This window comes from Macaca nemestrina, chromosome 4 (assembly GCF_043159975.1).
Source record: "Macaca nemestrina isolate mMacNem1 chromosome 4, mMacNem.hap1, whole genome shotgun sequence".
Classification (NCBI taxonomy): domain Eukaryota; kingdom Metazoa; phylum Chordata; class Mammalia; order Primates; family Cercopithecidae; genus Macaca; species Macaca nemestrina.
Window position 1 is genome coordinate 104,569,632 of NC_092128.1, and position 18,349 is coordinate 104,587,980.

At 41.5% G+C, this 18,349-nt stretch overlaps 1 protein-coding gene across 2 annotated transcripts in view; it reads left to right on the forward strand.

The window, feature by feature from the left end:
• LOC105475843 (BMP binding endothelial regulator) overlaps window positions 1–18,349 on the forward strand; it is a 246,167-nt gene that overhangs the window by 65,681 nt on the left and 162,137 nt on the right. For both annotated transcript variants that reach the window (XM_011731390.3, XM_011731391.3), the window contains exon 6: window positions 3,900–3,982. In XM_011731390.3, the coding sequence (XP_011729692.1) occupies window positions 3,900–3,982 (83 nt within the window). The remainder of the gene's footprint in view (window positions 1–3,899; window positions 3,983–18,349) is intronic.

Here is an 18,349-nt window from a genome sequence, read left to right on the forward strand (position 1 = left end):
TTAGCTTAGGGTTTTGCTGGTCTCAGTTTTCTGTGTGGTTCAACAAGGTGAACCCTCTGTCTTTTTTAGAGGGACCTGCTTTCTAGCTGACAGCAAAAGGATCTTTCCTTTGCAGTGGCTGGAACGTTTCCTTTTACTTTTCTGAACAGGATTACAAAGGCCTCCTGCATCTTTTCCTGCCCTTACATACAAGCCTGGGGATTTTGAGGTGAGAGATTTTTCCTGATCTCTTAAGCCACTGGCCGAAAGTCTCCGACAGGTGTTCTGCATTTTGTTGTTGTTGTTGTTGTTGTTGTTGTTTTCTGAGTGCTCTTCCAGAGTGGTAATACGACTACTGCTCTGCTTTTGAGGTTAATCTCCAAAGGGCCTTCTGTTCTTGGAAACTTCCTGTGAAGTGGCTAAGGCACCACTGGACACTCTGCAGAGATGAGCTCCTGCTCCATTCTCAGGCACCTGTCGCTTTCCTCCATGCGGTCTGAAAGGCATGGTCCCTTTCAGAGTTCAGCCTTTTCTCACCCTTGAATGACAAGGATAGCCAGCTTCCACTTATGTCTAACCCTCCTCAGCTCCCCTGGCTGTCTTTATTCAGCTCCTTTTTCACACTGGGATTTCTGTAAAGCTTGTATTGTTCATGAGCTTACATGAAAGCCAAAGACTGGTTGAAAGTAACATTATTTTTTCCATTATTCAGTTATTTTGTGTCTATCAAGCAGAGATTGCTTGAGTGCTTTTCCTTCAGAATGCGTTGAAAGGTTTGTATCGCCTAACTGTATCCTTAAATGCCTACAGGATCTTTATTCAATGAGATCAGTAGTTGTCCAGGCTGCATACCAGAGTCACCTGGAAATCCTTAAAAAAATCAATCTTGATGATCAAGCTGCATCCCAAACCAATTCCATCAGAATCTCTGAGGAACTCTGGGGTCTCAGATCTCCCAGATAATTTCTATACATAGCCAACCCTGACATTGATAACAGAGCATATTTTATATACCATACAGATTTAAAAATGTCATAGCTCTTAAATATGAATTCAGTTGTGTTGAGTAGGCTGTTGCTTTATTTTTTATTTATTTTATTTTATTTTATTTTATTTTATTTTATTTTATTTTATTTTATTTTATTTTATTTTATTTTATTTTTTGAGGTGGAGTCTCGCTCTGCTGCCCAGGCGGGAGTACCGTGGCACGATCTCGGCTCACTGCAACCTCCACCTCCCAGGTTCACGCTATTCTTCTGCCTCAGCCTCCCAAGTAGCTGGGACTACAGGCACCCGCCACCACGCCTGGCTAATTTTTTTGTATTTTTAGTAGAGATGGGGTTTCACCCTGTTAGGATGGTCTCGATCTCCTAACCTCATGACCCACCTGCCTTGGCCTCCCACAGTGCTGGGATTACAGGCGTGAGCCACTGTGCCTGGCCGACTGTTGCTTTATTGACACAGAATCAACTCAGAGCTGCCCCCTCCTCATAACCATGGGATCTGTCATGGACCAACAATAATGAAATGGAACACTTCAAGCCCAAGACATTTCACCCTGTAGAACATTCTCCTCACTTAGAAGATAGTCGTATTTTCAGGCTGCCTTTGAAACTGTGGGTACACAAACAGCAGAGTGATCTATTTCAGCAATTGAAGTTATATTTGAGCCATTGCTTCTTCCACTCTCTTTTTGGTTGGGTTTCTAGGAAGGAAAGGGCTGAACTCCATGACTGCTCATATTACAGTGCTAAGTCCTCACAGCCATCCACTGTTTACACAAGAAGAAATTAGGCCCACCGAGAATAAGTGCCTGCCTGAGGTCTGTGAGTGAGTAAGGGCCAAAGATGGGGTTGGGATCCAGCCCCTCCTCTTTTCTGACCACCATAGGGCACTACCTCCCATGCCCGTACACACCGCAAGAATTGAGAAGCTTAGGTCCAGGTGCTCTGGGAGGCAAATCTTTAAGAATTGGTGTGCCAGTGTCACCCACCAGCCGTCTGACACCTGGGCAGGCTCTGTGTCCTCAGTTATGGGGTCATGAATCAATTTCATTCCTTCTCCTTAATTTCAAAGGCCAGCCTTTGGGATGCAAATTGGAGGATCCAGAAGGAACTGTATCCACGAGGCATTATCTTTTGTCTTGTGAGGGAGTCTTCAGGTAAATCTAGAGAGGGAGAGTCAAGAGAAGCCTTGGATATCCTCCTTGGTCACTCGGAAGGACTGGCATTGATCAGGAAATGGCATTCTGTATAATGACAAACACGTAATCCGTGGTCAGTTTCTTCCCGAAGCAGATTTTAGGGCATTCTTGGTCGACTGCTCCTTCGTTTTCGCTGGGCTCTTTGCTCAGGAATGGTGGGTTGTGATGGAAACAATTTGCATAGAATTTTCATTTAAAATTCCTTTAAGTGGTCAAGTGTAGATTGTTATAGTTAATCTGGCAATCTGTATGACAAAATCAGTGGTGCAAACCTGTATGAAAGAACTGAAGCTGCCTTGTTGGAAGTGCACCTTAAAGAGAGACGACTGGGTATTTGCCATAGTAACAGTGCTGAGATACAGCCACTAGGAGGGTCCCACACTTACCAAGCCTTCTGGCATCACTGAGAATACCAAGGAGCTGCTTGATTGCTAACTCTGCATGCCACTAGAATACAGATCTTATGCCTGGGGCATTTTTTTTAAACCACAGTTTCACTTGGTAATGCAACTTCAGGCTCAGTAGCACTTGTCTGCATGTCTTCCATTTAACAAAGGGCTCTGTATCTAGCTTAAGATGAATAAGGTCAGTGGCCAGATCAGGTGGGGGTAATGCCCATTCTTCTTTGTCAGGAACCAGCAGCTCCAAGAGCTTGGTGGGTTCTGCAGATGGCTTTAGCTGGCAGGCCTTGAACACTCATTCTCAGGGGCATGGAGCAGTCTTCCACAAGACCCTGCTTTGGCTAAGTTTTGCCCACTGCTAGCTCTGCTCCCAGCACTGTCTTCCATGGAGAAAGTGACCTCAGCTGTCCTGGCCCAGCATCTTGTGAGGTCAGTCCTGAGGAAAGTGGCTTGGCTGTTAACTCATAGTTGTCCCATGGCCTGTGTGACATAGGGTTCCTGTCTGCTCTGTGCGTCCTGCCATTTATGACCTCTCTTTGGAATTTGGCAGTGTCCCGGACATCTTTCTGAATAGGGGACACCTCCTGGGTTTTGGTCCTATTATTAGCTCAAGCTTGGAGGGGGCCACAGCCCCTTTAACAGAGAGCGTGGGGCTGAAAACCCGTGTGATACCTCCTGTCCTGCCTCTGCCCCTTCTTGCCTTTGTACCTGGTCCTCTGAACAGTGCAGCAGATGGGTCAGAAATGATTTTTAATTCTAGCTCTGCCACCTGCCAGCTGGGGTGAGTTACTTTCCCCTCTGAGCCACATTTTCCTTATCTGTGAAAAGAGTGATGAAAGTCCCTACTTTGTAGGATCATTGGGGATATGGAGTGAGGTAGGGGTACCTAGGATGTGGTAGAGGCTGTGCCATTCTTAGGTACTCATCGAGTGGAGCCCCTGGTGTCATCTGCTCTGAGTTCATGGTTGACTTCTCTCCCTTGGCATTCCATCTGCCTCCTCTGGCCCCTCTGGCAGTGGGCAGCATGATCACCACACAGCTCCCTGCATGGCTCTCTATGGTGCACTGCTGCCCCTTGGGCTGTCCTGGGTTCCAATGTCTTATTTGTTTTCCAGGATCTTTGGGGTTTTGGGTCCCATGCCCATCTTTTGCCTCTGTTTTTTTCTTTTCACACTATGCAGCAATCTTGTCCACTGGTTGAAGAGGACACTCGGCTGGGTGGAGATAGGCAATGGATGAACTGTGGATAGAAGGATTGTGTCAGGTTGAATGACAGTGGCCATTGCCCTAATTCTAAACTCTTCACTGCTTTCCAGGGTGTGTGTTTGAGGGTGTGCAGTATCAAGAAGGAGAGGAATTTCAGCCGGAAGGAAGCAAATGTACCAAGTGTTCCTGCACTGTAAGTCCTGCTGTGGATGTTCGCAGGGTGTCCTTCGGGCTAAGCGCTGCTTGTACTCACCAAGAGCACCCCTGGTCTCTACAGCCTCTCCCTCGACTCCTTTCTGGGGAAATGTCAGTCCCTCCTGATGTGGAGCCGAGGGAAAAGCTCATCCACCTGGCTCGGTGCTACTGACATTCTGGGCTGGGAAATTCTTCTTCATGGGCCTGTCCTGTGCATTGCAGGATGTTTAGCAGGGTCCCCTGGCTCCACCAACTGGGTGCCAGTAAACCCCTCCAGCTATACCACCACCAATGTCTGCATACCACCCATTGGCCCATGGAGGGCAAACTTGCTCCCGATTGAGAAACTCCGCTCCGAAGCATGAGGAAGAGAGGCTGCCTTTCCTCCATGTGCCTCCTTTTTTTGGGGAAAGCATGGATTTTCTGTTCCTCAGGGGTTGAGGAGCTTCTTACTGAGGCAGCTGCTTGTTTTTTTAGTGCAGCCAAATAAAAAGTGATGGGGACAAACACAGCTTGCTTCTGTGCATCCTGAGGGGTGAGAACCTGGTTTGAGGGCTGCTCATTTACAGGTTGCAGAGTGGATAGGAGGAAATCGCCTGAAATGGTGGGTTCAGGGCAGAGGAGGAATCAGACGAAGTCATAGGCTTGTCTTTCCAAGCATTACTGAATTCTAAGCCATATACTAACGATCTCTCCAACAAGCTTAGATATAAAAAAGAACTTGGCACATGCTATTATTTTAAAGGGATCTTTTTCATTAATATATGTTAAATTTAGGGTGAAGTCAGTGGTGGTGGTAGTGACAGAGAATCTAGTCTTAACCAGCTGCTCCAAGTTATTTACAGTAGGGAATTAGTACAAACTCTATTTTTTAAGCTTTTAATCTGTTATAATAGAGAACATACATTTTCCAAGTCACTTGTGACTCAGTCTGCATCTCAGAATATTAAAAGGAAAATACATGGGTAACTCTAGCATCCTAATTTCACCAAAACAGAATCATATGTGGATCATCATAAATCATAGCATTTGTTGTTTCTCTACATGTCTTTTTGAAAATCTTTCCTCCTCCCTTCAGTACACATGCACCCAACCTAGAGAATACAGATTAGAGGAAATATGACCAAGGAAATATGACTTTTGTATGGGGTAGAAGGAGGTAAAAAGAAAGGGAGGGAGGAAGAGAGTATATATGTATGTGTCTATATATGTAGATATAAAACATATGCAATATACATAATATACATCACATATATAATAATATATAAAAAACACAAAGTACTCATGAAAATAGCCATGAGCTTGCATATTCCAACTCAATCGCCATGTTGTTCCTCTCCTGCTAATTTTGATTTTTTATTTTTTGAGACAGAGTCTTGCTCTGTCTCCCAGGCTGGAGTGCAGTGGTGCTATGTCAGCTCACTGTAGCCTCTGACTCCAGATTCAAGTGATTCTCCTGCCTCAGCCTCCCGCGTAGCTGGGACTACAGGTATGCGCCACCATGCCTGGCTAATTTTTGTATTTTTAGTAGAAATGGGGTTTCACCGTGTTGGCCAGGCTGGTCTGGAACTCCTGACCTCAAGTGATCTGCCCGCCTCAGCCTCCCAAAATGCTGGGATTACAGGTGTGAGCCAGTATGCCTGGCCTAAATAGCTTTATTTTTTATGTAAATGATTTCTATTTGCCATTAAATATTACCCATTTCTCAATTTTATTTCTTCCATACTGTAAACTATGCAGCTTTCTGATAATTTTTTAAAAATAATCTTATGCTTCTGGGAGTAGGCTGAGAAAAAACAAGGCATATTTCAATAGGAAATTGTAAATGTGCATCTGAACGAACTGCCTTTCTGGGTAAAGGTGTGCCAAGGTCAGGCAGCTGAGCCTCCTTGGAGAGGAAATTTAGAAGGTGGTAAAGAAAATGGAAAGTTCCTGCAGCTGTACCAATGACAGCCAGCCGAGTTCTCCAGTGCTGGAACTGGAAATGAGCTTAGAGATGATATGTACAGGGGTCACAAACCAAAATGTACTACAGGCGTTTTAATTTCATATGTTTCTAAACACAATGCATGATGAATGAAACACCAAGTTTTCCTGCCTAGTGAGTTCTTGCCAGACCTGGAGTCTATTCCTTTCTCATATCCTTGTATTTAATTTCATGTATTCCTGTATTCTTTCTAGTTTTCTGCAGTGCCACCCTCAGCACTCAAAGGGCGACTGATGACTTTGATTATGTTCCTGATATCAGTCTTTAGATTAACAGAATAAATGGGAGAGGCAATGGAGTTCTTGCTTGAGGATAGGACATTTGTGTACCAGCTTGGGTATGGGGAGTGTCATGAGAGCCGTTTTTCTTTTATGAACACACACATTTGAGGTGTAAGCTCGCTTTTTGGTAGCTTGTTAGTAAAATAATCTGGTTTTTAATATTCTTTCATTTTTGCTACCTTTTGATGGAGTACACTAAAATAAAAAGTAATGTCTTGGCAGCAAACGGCCCTCTCTTGAGGATGGTAACTGTGGAGTTGTTCACTTTAGAATGGAATATTCCAAATGTATGGCCTGGAGGCATGGAGTTTAACTAGGAGGTGTGGAGTTTGCCAGTGTTGCCCTGGCAGCCAGCTTGGAAGCTTTGGCATGTGAGGTGCGTGCAGGTGTGGGGTGCCGTCTTGCTGCGTGAGGAGGCAAAGCTGAAGAAGGGTTTTAGATGGGACCTGTGCGAGGCCACATGCCCCACTGAGGAGGCTGCCAGAGGGGTGTTCATAATGTTAGGCTGCAGCTTCCCTTGTACAAATGAAGACTGTATGTAAAAACCTGTTTTGCTTTGGTAAAAATAGAAAGATGTATATATAGAGAAATATAAACCTATTGTGCACTGGAGCATGTATATAGTATTTATGTGACTATATATTTGTTTGTGTATCTCTATATCTATAATTGCATGTATCTATACACACACACATATATATAAGTATATAAAAACATGTCTATAAATACAAATACAAACATACACATTTCTAAGATACTTCTCAACACATTTCTAACATACACATGTTTAAGATTGGATGCCCCAGAAACAGAGCCTGAGACAAGTATATATGTGTAAGTAGTTTATTTGGGAGATACAGAAGGCATGGGCAGAAGAGTGTGGAGGGGAGACAAGGATGAAGAAGCAGCCAGTTGAGGGAATGTCACTAAGTGCTATGGTCTGAATGTCCCCCAAAACTCGGTTGAAACTTAATTGCCATTGTGGTGGTATTAAGAGGTGGAACATTTAGGAGGTGATTAAGCCACGAAGTCTCTGCTGTCATGAATGGCCAAGTGTCCTTATACAAGGGCTTGAGGGAGGAAGTTCATCTCTCTTGCCCTTCTGTCACTCCTGCGATGTAAGGACACAGCGTTCCTCATCTTTGGAGGTTGCAGCAACAAGGCGCCATCTTGGAAGCAGAGAGAGCAGCCCTCACCAGACACCAAACCTGCCAGCACCTTGATCTTGGACTTCCCGGCATTCACAACTGTGAGAAATAAATTCCTGTTCTTTATAAGTTACCCACTCTCAGATATTTTGTTATAATAGTACAAATAGACTGACACCAAGTGAGCTACCATTGTGTGTGACCAGAGCTTAGTCTTGCTGGGGAAAGTCTGGAAGCCAGTGTAAAATTCATGCCTCAGAATGTTTTCACTGAAGGAGGGAGAGAACTGAAATGTCTACACACCAACTCCAACCAGGCTTTGGTTGAGGGCTGCTCCTGGGGGTCTTGATTGGGTAGCATTTCCAGCCTACCCCTCAAGTGGCAGAGTGGTCTTTAGCAGCAAGAGGAAGAAACACAACAACAGATATTTCTCAACTTACAGTGGAATTATGCTCCGATAAATGCATTGTAAGTTGAAGATATCTTCAGTTAAAAATGCATTTAACACACCTAACCTACTGAACACTGTAGCTTAGCCTAGCCTGTCTTCAGCATGCTCAGAACATTTGTATTAGCATATAGTTGGACAAAATCATCTAATACAAAGCCTATTTTATAATAAAGTATTGAATAGCTCATTAAGCTTCTTAAAAACTGTACTTAAAGTGAAAAGCAGAATAGTTGTATGGATATTCAAAAGTACATATTCTACTGAATCCATATCGCTTAAGTCAAAATATCATCAGGGACTAACTGGACTGGAAGTTAGAAGTGTGGGCATGTGCATGCACCAAGTGGTAAGGGTGAGAGGATGTGGGTACGGCAGCAACAGAGTCAGCTACAACATATATATATGTGCATATGTGTCCATATATATGCACGTAAACATCTATACATTCATATATTTGTGAATATGTATGCGTATATGTGCAGACGCATATGCATACACACATATGCATAAACATGTTTGGAAGACTAAGCCATTAGCTTTTCCCCAAACCTATTACTCTCTTTTGCCTCCAGTCCTTTGCTCATGCTGCTACCCTGTCTGTAATTCCTTTCTTCTGCTTGCTCACCTGGTGAATCTTGACCTTTCCAAGTCTGTTATCACCACCCCACTGCAACTCCCTGAGAACATGATTCCCCCAAGGAGAAGCAAATGTTTTCTCTTTTGTATTCCTGAGGCTCCATGGCTCTCATTTGCTATAGCTTCCCTGCCATCTTTCTCTCCCTCTTCCTCCGTGCTTAGCACCACTGGCAGGTGCTCAACAATGTTGTCCCCGTTCCTCTTTCCTATTGCTGTCTTTTGATGTAGTACACTAAGAAAGAGTAATGTTTCCTCTTCCATCCTGTAGCTTCTGCCCTTCCAAGCTGGCCAGCCTATTCTTGCCTGGGAGAGTAACTCTGGTCAGATATCCCCTTATCACTAGCTTACTGTTTGCCTTGGGGGCACACCCTAGGGAATTGTGTGTGTGTGTGTGTGTGTGTGTGTGTGTGTGAAGCATCCCTCGGGGGTATTATCCAGCTCCAGTGGATGAACTGCAAACTCTTCATGGTGTCCCCACTGGCAAGTGGCTTGTATATGCCATGTGGCTTGTATTTGTGGTCCAACCCACTTAGTTACACTCTCTGAATTTGTGAAAATCTGTCTGCTGATGTTTTTGTGATGTGGTGACAGAGAGGCAGACCACCAGGAAGACACTGTCTTATTGAGATGGATTCCTGAGATCATGAAACAAATGCCTCACACATGATTGTACATCCTGGTTTCAGCTGGTCCATCTCTATGACATTCCAGACAATTGAGAACATGATAACATTTGCGGATTATCTGGAGGGGATTTCACAACCTTTTGCTTTTATCCATTCCAGAAGCAGACCTAACATTTTTAGGTGTGACTATCATCATGACTCACTCAGAAAACGTAGTGCTTTCTTATCACTTGTTAAACTGCATCATCCCTGTTTACCCATTATGGAAATAAAAGAGCCAAGAGAATCACTTCTTCAGAGTCCCGATATTCATCAGGGGAGTGACAGCTTGAGTCCCATTAGCTGTTCCATATAGCAGTCTGAGTCATACTAGAGTGCATTCTTTATGAGATGTGTTCAGTGCAGATAAGCACTGTATTCATTTTTAAATGGAAAGAGGATTCTTTCCTAACACTGAAGCAAACAGTAGTTTATAAAGTATACTGAGTGTTGGTTAAAGCACACCTTGGCTTCCTACCTGCTTAACTGTACAGCAAACAGCTTTGTGTGGCTTTGTTCAGTCAACTTTTCAGGAAACAGAATGGTAGCAGCTGGCACAGATATTTCTGTAAAACCTGTCTTCAATGTTGTGAGACTAAAGACCAAGGTGCCAATGAGAGATGTTTGTGTTCTTTTTACCAAACTATTTTAAGAACCCCAGGGGCTCAGTGTTCTTGGAAATTGCTTACAGGAGGGAGTATAGCCCACAGAGTGCTAGGACACTCTTAAAAGAGCAGCAAGTCCTCTGTCTGTAAAACCAGCCAAATTAACTGGCCAAGATCAATTACTTTTGCTGACAAAGGCGTATTAAGTTCAGAGGAGTTTTACCAATAAACATGGGTTGTTAATGGGCTGTCTGTGATGAAGGAGCTGTGCTTTATTGGCTCTTAGAAGCCCTGAAGTCCATAAACACCTTTGCTCTCACTTACACTTTAGATATTGCAAAGTGCTGTCTCCCAGGGAAAATGAAACTCCAAGGAAGGTTACTTGAAGAAAGCAAAGAAAATGGAGATCCTCATGGCTTCCCTGTCTCTTAGACTGGATTCTTGAAGATGTTCTGAGCAGCCAGGCAGGGTCCAGCCTCTGTCAACCTCTCTGACTTCATCACTGTCCCTCATCCTTGTCCTCTCTGCTCTGGCCACTCTGGCCTTCAGACAGAACCTCTCCATCCTTGCTACACAAAGGGAGGACTCCCACCAGCAACGTGGGTCTCACCTGTGAGCTCGTTAGAAATGCGGCATCTTGTCCCTCTTCCAGGCCCACTGAATTGAAATCTGCCATTCCACATGATCCCAGAGGTTCATTTTCCAAATAAAGTTTGAGAAGCACTGGCCTTATATCTCATGGCTTTTACTTAGGCTGCTTTTTCTTTTTCCTCCCATTTCTCCTTCCCATCGCCCTATACCTAGACAGTCTCCACCCACTCATGCGGCACTGCAAAGCCCAGACATTCCTTCTTTAGGGAAGCTTGTTCTGATTCCCAAGACCAGATCACTTCCTGTTGGGAGACTCTTTTATAGCACCCCATACTTTACTCTCCAAACATCTAAAATGATTTGTAATTAGATATTTTTGTTTGTGATGGTTTTATTTAACTCCATCCATTAGGGTAAAATGGTGACTGTATCTTCCGTGCTTGGCACATAACGAGTATACATAATAATTTGCTGAATTCATGAACGAATGGATGCTGGTTTTTATTTTCCTTCTTTTCCCCCACTGCTTCTCTTCTGTCTCTCCTACTTTCCCCACCCACCCCAAACATTTAGTCTTCACCAAGTCAGGAGAGAAGAGAGAGATGCATGTCATCGTGGATGAGCTCAGAAAGGAAGAGGGATTCATGTCAGCTGCTGTAGAGCTTATGATAAATTGTTTGGTATGGAATGTGTATGACTTCCCTGAGGATGTCTTGTTTGAAAAGTGTTCCTAGGTCTCAAAGATCCCTACAAGTTCTGGTGGCTGGAAGCTGTGGTGGCAGGAAGCAGTCACCAACGATCAGGGCCACTCACTGTGGTAGAGCTTTTGAAAGAGTAGAATCCACTATCCTCAGAGTTGACCTTGCTCTGAAGTATATGGGGGACATGACTGACCTCCTCCTGCTCCAGCGTCTCCAGCTCAGATAGCGATTCTCTGTAGTAGGAAGCAAAGAGATGCCTCATCATTTCTGTGGTCACGTGGTGCCCGACTGTGCTGTTTCTCCTTTGACTTGGGGACTTGGGACCTTCGGTGCCTAAACCCTCTCTCATGGCCTCTGCCTTACTTGCAATAGTATGTGCAATTTGATGCATTTTAGTCATAAGCTGTCAATATATCTTCCCTGTCCACAGGGAGAAATTTGGCTACATCTGGGCAATAAATTGGAGAATTGAGCAATTATTGAGCAAATTAGATCAATGTGGGCAGTTTATCTAACTAGTGTGGGCCAAAAAGCCCCAGAGGAGTTTTCAAAACTAGTCTGAAATATTGGTGTAATTGCTGCAGTGTTCCATTTTGCGCTATGGATGTACCATCACCCTGAGGACAAAAAGGTCTTGATTTTGAACAGTCAATTGAAAAAAAAAGTGTTTTCTTAAAGGTCTGGATAGCACTTGGCCACTAGGAGGGGCCTTCAACTTGCTGAGAAAAGTAGCTGGTGTTCTGCTTGTTTTGTGACTGGACAATGAGCTTGTGAATCTTGGTGTTTTAATTAGAAAGAATCCGAATAGTTGTGGTTTACCTGTCGGCCAAGGCTTCTAGCGGAAGGTCTATTGTAATGCCATTGTCATTAGATTGAATCCGCAAATGCACAACTATTGTTATGGGATGTCAAATTCTGGTTTCTTGAAAATACCACCAAAATGACCTGTTTATAAGGCACAGCTGAATTAATTGCCTACCATAGTCATTGATCATTACCTTGACAGAGCCTTAGTAGCTTTTTGGAAGAAAGAGGGCAAAGTTGGGATGAGGTTTTAGGGGATCTGGCTTAAGAGGGGTCATTCAGTGTGAGGGCTTGATTTGGACTGGGAAAATTTCATGGTATGTTAGTTTAGAATTACAGAAAACAGTAAGGCAAGAGCTTTAAATCACATCTTAAAACGTTCACGAGCATAGTTATCTGTGTTACTAGACTGTACTTTCAGCAAGTTGAGTACTTTTAGCAAGTTCCTGAAACCAGTAGGGGGCTCAATTTTTTTTATATTAAAAATATTGGGAATAATTGTTATATATTTTAAATTCTACCTCATCCTGGACTTAAATGTTTTCAGGACAAATCCTAAATTTTAACCCTCATGTATGTTTTTATTTTAATGGCTTGTGGTTCCTTATGATTATTTCTTTATATAATTTGTTTGTAGCTGAAATATTCTGTAAAGCTATTCTTCTACACCGGGAGACATCGACTTCATAATGAGCACAACAGGGAAAAAGTTGGAAAAGAAATGTTTCTTTGACATTTGAGCATTTATATGAAAATGCATGGTTTGAAAAGAAATCCATAAATGATTTATTTATCGAGGAATTATTGATAATAATAGTTATTATTACTGAATGTGTTCCCTGTGCCAGGTACATATAGTATATACTGTTAATTTTCACAATTGTTCTGCAGCCTAGAAGGTCTTAGCTTCTTTTAAAAAAAAAAAAAGCCAAACCCAAGCTTCTGAGAAGTTTAATAGCCTTCCTAAAGTCAAAAAGCTAGCAAGAACTGAAGCCCTAAACTGCCTGATTGTAACACTCCATGTCATTTCTCTCTGTCTATACTCTCCCTGCACCAACCAATGTAATTTTGAGATATTATCTATAATTGTTGGTGGAGATTTGAAACTGGGAAATGGCATTTGAGTCTATGGAGTGAAGAACAACCAGTCATTTTGAGGGAGATAAAATGGTGATGCAAACATTGGGGAAAAAACCCAAATCTGGTGCAAGAAATATTAACACAATAAAATAATAAATTACACTTCGTCTCTCCAAAGTTCACGTGTCTAAGGAAGTTTAAACTCATACCAGATTTCACCCTTGGGCATTGAGCCCAAGCCTTTGTCACCATAATGCCAGTGTGGGTGAAGAACACATACCTGTTACCCTCAGGTAAGTTGGAAAATTGAAACATAATCTATAATGCATCTCCTTACCAAGAAGTTATGCATACGCAAAGAAAATGTGATAGTTTCTGGGCAGAGCCACCCTCATTGCCTCTGCGTCCAAAGATAGATAAAAATAAGTGTTTACCCAGCTGGGTACAGTGGCTTATGCCTGTAATCCTAGCACTTTGGGAGGCTGAGGTGGGTGGATCACGAGGTCAGGAGTTCAAGACCAGCCTGACCAATATGGTGAGACCCCATCTCTACTAAAAATACAAAAATTAGCCGGGCTTGGTGGGGCGTGCCTGTAATCCCAGCTATTCAAGAGGCTGAGGCTGGAGAATTGCTTCAATCCAGGAGGTGGAGGTTGCAGTGAGCCGAGATCACGCCACTGCGCTCCAGCTTGGGCAACAGAATAAGAGTCTATCTCAAAAAAAAAAAAAAGAAAGAAAAAAATTGTTTATCCAGTGGGCTTATCTCTCCCTTGCAGTAGTCCACTGAAGTTTAAGCATTAATTTTGATAGCTCTCCTTGGAGATTTTATGGAGGAGTTGGGTTCACCTAGACATAGCTTTCAGTGGTTCTGAGAATGTAAATTTATCCTCCTGGTAGGTGGAAGGAGAAATTGTGTCACTGCTTTTGAAGTTACTTTCTCTTATCTGTCTAAGAAGTAGATGTGTTTATAGATGTGAGTGAAATTTGGAAAAGGGATTAGAGTTGGTAGAAGAATTAGCTCAACTGATTCTCACTTCATTGTATCCTTGAAAAGATCATTTCTTTAATTTTCTTCCTCATCCTTTTATTTTCTCTAAGGTCTGTCAAATTATGAGTTCCTTTTATCCCCTAAAAATCCTAGAAAAGATATGAATTTTACTAAATGCTGAAGACTTTTAAAACTATCTGTCCATTCCTCTTTCCATCTTTGTATCTCTGTCTTGCCTCTACAGCCAGCCAGTCCTTTGTTAGCTTAACCATGTTTGAGGGTCTATTCTGTGTTACACACTATATTAGGCCTTGAGCATTCAAAAATGAAGAGGAATTCACTTTTCCTTTTCAGCCAAATACAATCTATTGACTTGTGAAAATAAAACCATAATGCAGCCTTTCTTCTGCCACATGTAAAGCATTGTATGATAATTTTTAAAAGCCTAGATATATTGAGAATTGAAAATAATTGTACAACTCAGGGATAACTACTGTTAATGTGATTTAATATGTTTCCTTCTAACTTTTTTCCCTCCATATGTACATATAATTCTGTAGGTAGTTTTATATCCTTGTTATTTTCATTTAACATTATATTGTGAATATGTCTCCATTTCATGAAAAAGTTGAGAATACTTTTAATGGCTACATAATATTTCCATAAAACCATAATTTCATAATTTTCTGTTATAAAATTAACATTTTCAGTTTTTACTCTTATGAATAATGTGACAGATATCTTTGAAAATTAATCTTTTTGTTTCTCTCATTATTTCCTTTTGCTAAGTTCTATAATTAGTGGGTCAAGGAATCAAATATCTTAAGGTATGTGTATGTGTGTTGCTGAAGTACTTCAAATCGATGACTTAATTCCTACTCCAGTAAGCAGTGTAAAGATGTATACTATATATTTTCTGTACCATAACTATTTTCCATTTGGGAATCTTGTTTTCATGGCATTTGGCTTCTGAAACTGAGCATTTTCCATATGTTTTTCAAATGTTCCATTTGTGTTTTTTTCTATAAATTGTGTTTTTATTTCTAATTTTTCTATTGGGTAGTTAAAGTTTTATTGAAGTTTATATGTGTATGAAGAACCTTAATCCTCTGCTTGATGTGTTAAGATGTGTTTAAAAACACTGAAACAGTGCTTTGTGTGCCATTTGACCTTAGCGTGCATATGGCATGGTGGATAACAGCATAGTTTGCTAAAATCCCATGTCTTCTTCCAATCTTTATTTCTCAAATCTTGATCCAAATATATTAAAAAACAGAAAAGTGAGTCAGCATTGTCAGTTCCCACATTTATTTGGTCCACGACTTTTCTTTATTTAAACTCCTTCTTTTCCATCTCTAACTCCTTCATTTTGAGATTGTGACCCTCTGTACCTGCTCCCATACTGATGAGTCATTGTTTTGAGTTTCTATAGTGCTTCCTCTCGTACTCATGGCTCTGCAGCCTCCTAACCTCTCCAGTCTTCTCTCTTTCCGTCTTGGGTCAGAAAGAGAACTATCCAGTATACCCCTACTCTCCAAGCCTGGTTCTCATTTGGGCTCCTCTGCCCATCTCTTTCTACTTTTCCCAGGATGTTGTTCTGGGTTTCAGATTTTAAGTTCCTAGTAGACAGGCATAATGTACCTCACACGTTGAGTACAGTGTCTTATACATAGGAAACAGTGAATATTTAGCTAAATAGTCTTACAGCTGTTGATTTGAGTATCCATGTTCTTGAAAATGAGTTCTACAGTCTAGAACTTTTCTACCTTCCTAGTTGGATCTTGATGTCCATCTTGAAGGCTGTAGGAAAATATTCATGGTTTAAATGAGCATGGTTACATCAAAGATTCATGATAAATCTGTAGAGGAAGAGGCTCCACACAAAACCATTGCAAAAGGCTGGTAAGGAGACTTAAGAGTAGCTGTGCGAAGAGGATGGGACGGGGGTGAGCTCAGGGGACAGCATGTCTAAGAATGTATCATTCTGTGTTGTGAGAGGATGAGGATGGAAATATTCATTAATGAAAATAAAAGAAATCTTTTTTTGGTCAACAAAATAGGATAAAATATTAGTCTCAGAGTACTTTAGGACATTTCCAGAACTTTCTGTTCTTTTTCTCCATTGTTACCCAGATAACTTCATTAAAAAAATCAGTTTGGTACCTCTGGGCCTGCTGCTTTCCCTGCTCCTTTGCTCATTTGTGCTTCATGGCTCCCCTCCCCTCCTGTGCCCTTCCGTTCCTTCTCCTTCCCCGCCTGCTTCCACTTCCTTGTCCCTGGTTCTACTTGAGCTTCCCCTCTTCCATTCCCATCAGGCACTCTGCACGATAGCCTGGTATTAGTAAAGTACCATGACTCATTTTCATCACTATCTTAGTCTCTCCTCAAATAACTATCCCAGAATTTTGCACACACTAGATATTCAGGAAATATCTTTTGAATGAATTGATTACACATTTTGGCACCTTTTAAATGTCATTCAAATGTTCGATTTGGAGGGTGGCAGTGCTTTTGTGGGCCTGTGAATGGCTTCAATTACCACCATTCCCTCAGAGTGGAATTTTAAATGGTACCACTTGTTTGGTGTGTGAGCCTCGATGTGTTTGCATCTCAGGGAGCCACAGTCCTCCCTAAAGATTGGAGGATGCTGAGCCACAAACACACAAGGAGAAGAATACTTCCTCTGCACCATCCAACATTCCCTTCTCAAGCCCATCTCTGAGCCTATACTGAGTCATACGCAGTGACTCATCCTTCTGAAATCCACCTAAGATCTCGAGCTGTGGTTTAGAAGAGCCAACTTGAAATACTGAGCAGACTTTGCCATTTGGAGAGGACACGGCCTCTGTGATCTGGGTACATCTTCCATATACAGGGCCCCATGTCAGGTAGAAGTGACCAGGAGTCAGCTCCAGTGTCAAACACATCTATCACAGAATACTACTACTTTTTTTTTTTTTTCCTCTTGTGCCTCTCTTCTGTTCTCTATGATACACAGAGTCAGACAATGTGATCATGATTAACCACATTATGCTCCAGATGTTAAATTACAAAACTATGTGAGGACTTTTTAAACCTCTGACTATTGCTAGAATTCAACAATAGAAAAACTTGATATCCATAATGAATAAAAAGGAAAACTATAGTTTATCCATGCCATTCTCTTTAGGCAAAAGGAGGAAGGTAGCTGTTTCATTTTTGGCTTGATTAAATATAAATGTGTAATGTAGTCAAACATTAACAAAAGCAGTTACTCATTATGAAGGAGTATCCTTTGGTCATATTTTAAGAACTAACGTTTAATAATAGAAAAGTTACTTTTTAATTTCAAAATGAATATTAAAAATTACTCTCATTACATTATTCATACTGATACATATCTTAATTTTTGTCATGCTGTCATTTGATGAAACAAGCATTTAGTATCCTGTCACATATTGGATTATAGGGCTGGGTTGACTTTAGGGATCTTTTCCCCACCAGTTGGGGTGATGAATGTGATTGGCAAATGCTAGGAGTGACTCTTTTTTGACATTGATGGGAAATGCATTTCTTTTCAGTGTCAAGTTCAAGAACAGGAGAGGGAGAGGACTATTGAGAATTTTGGGTTTTGTTATTAGGTTTCAGCATCCATAATATTCATAAACAATAGACACAGCTGTCTCTAATAACTAAGCCCACTAACTGAACGGACAGAACATATGCCCAGAAAAACATGAGATCGTAAGAGAATTTTTTTTTCCAACACAGAAATTTTCAGAGATTGAAGCAAGATTTCATTTATAACCAAACTGTGTGTTTATCTCAAACTTCTATCATTAAGTAAAATAATTTGACCAAGACTTAGGAAAAATGCAGTGAAGTGTTTGGGATTTTTAAAAGTTTTGCCTTTGCTGTTAGATTGTTCCGGGCTTTGGGCATGATGATGGATTCTATGTGCCGTGGGGGGATTGTGGTGAACACAAGGCCACTGTCCTGGGAGTGAGGAGACCTGTGGTCCTGTCCTACCTCTACCAATGGCTAGTTATGTGACCCGGAACCTTCCCACTCACCCCTTTGGGACTCAGTTTCCCCATCAGTAAAATAAGGACTTGTTAGAATCTTTTCAGTTCTACAATTCTATAATTTCCCAATTCAGAAAGGGCCTTCACTTTCCCAGGACGCGAATTATTTGACTGACTCTAAATACCAGCTAATGGAAAAATTTTTTCTTTTGGGTCACTGATACATTTTAAAACGTACATCTTAAATTTTACTTCTGAATTTATATACTGTAAAATTTACTCTTTTTTTTTGGGACGTGGGAGTTTTTACAAGTGCAGTCATATACATTTTTAAATAGTCAATATTATCATAAATTATATTAAAAGATGCAAAAAGTCTTATGATTGTGGCCATGGTACAGCTTATTGTATTAAAAAACTAAAA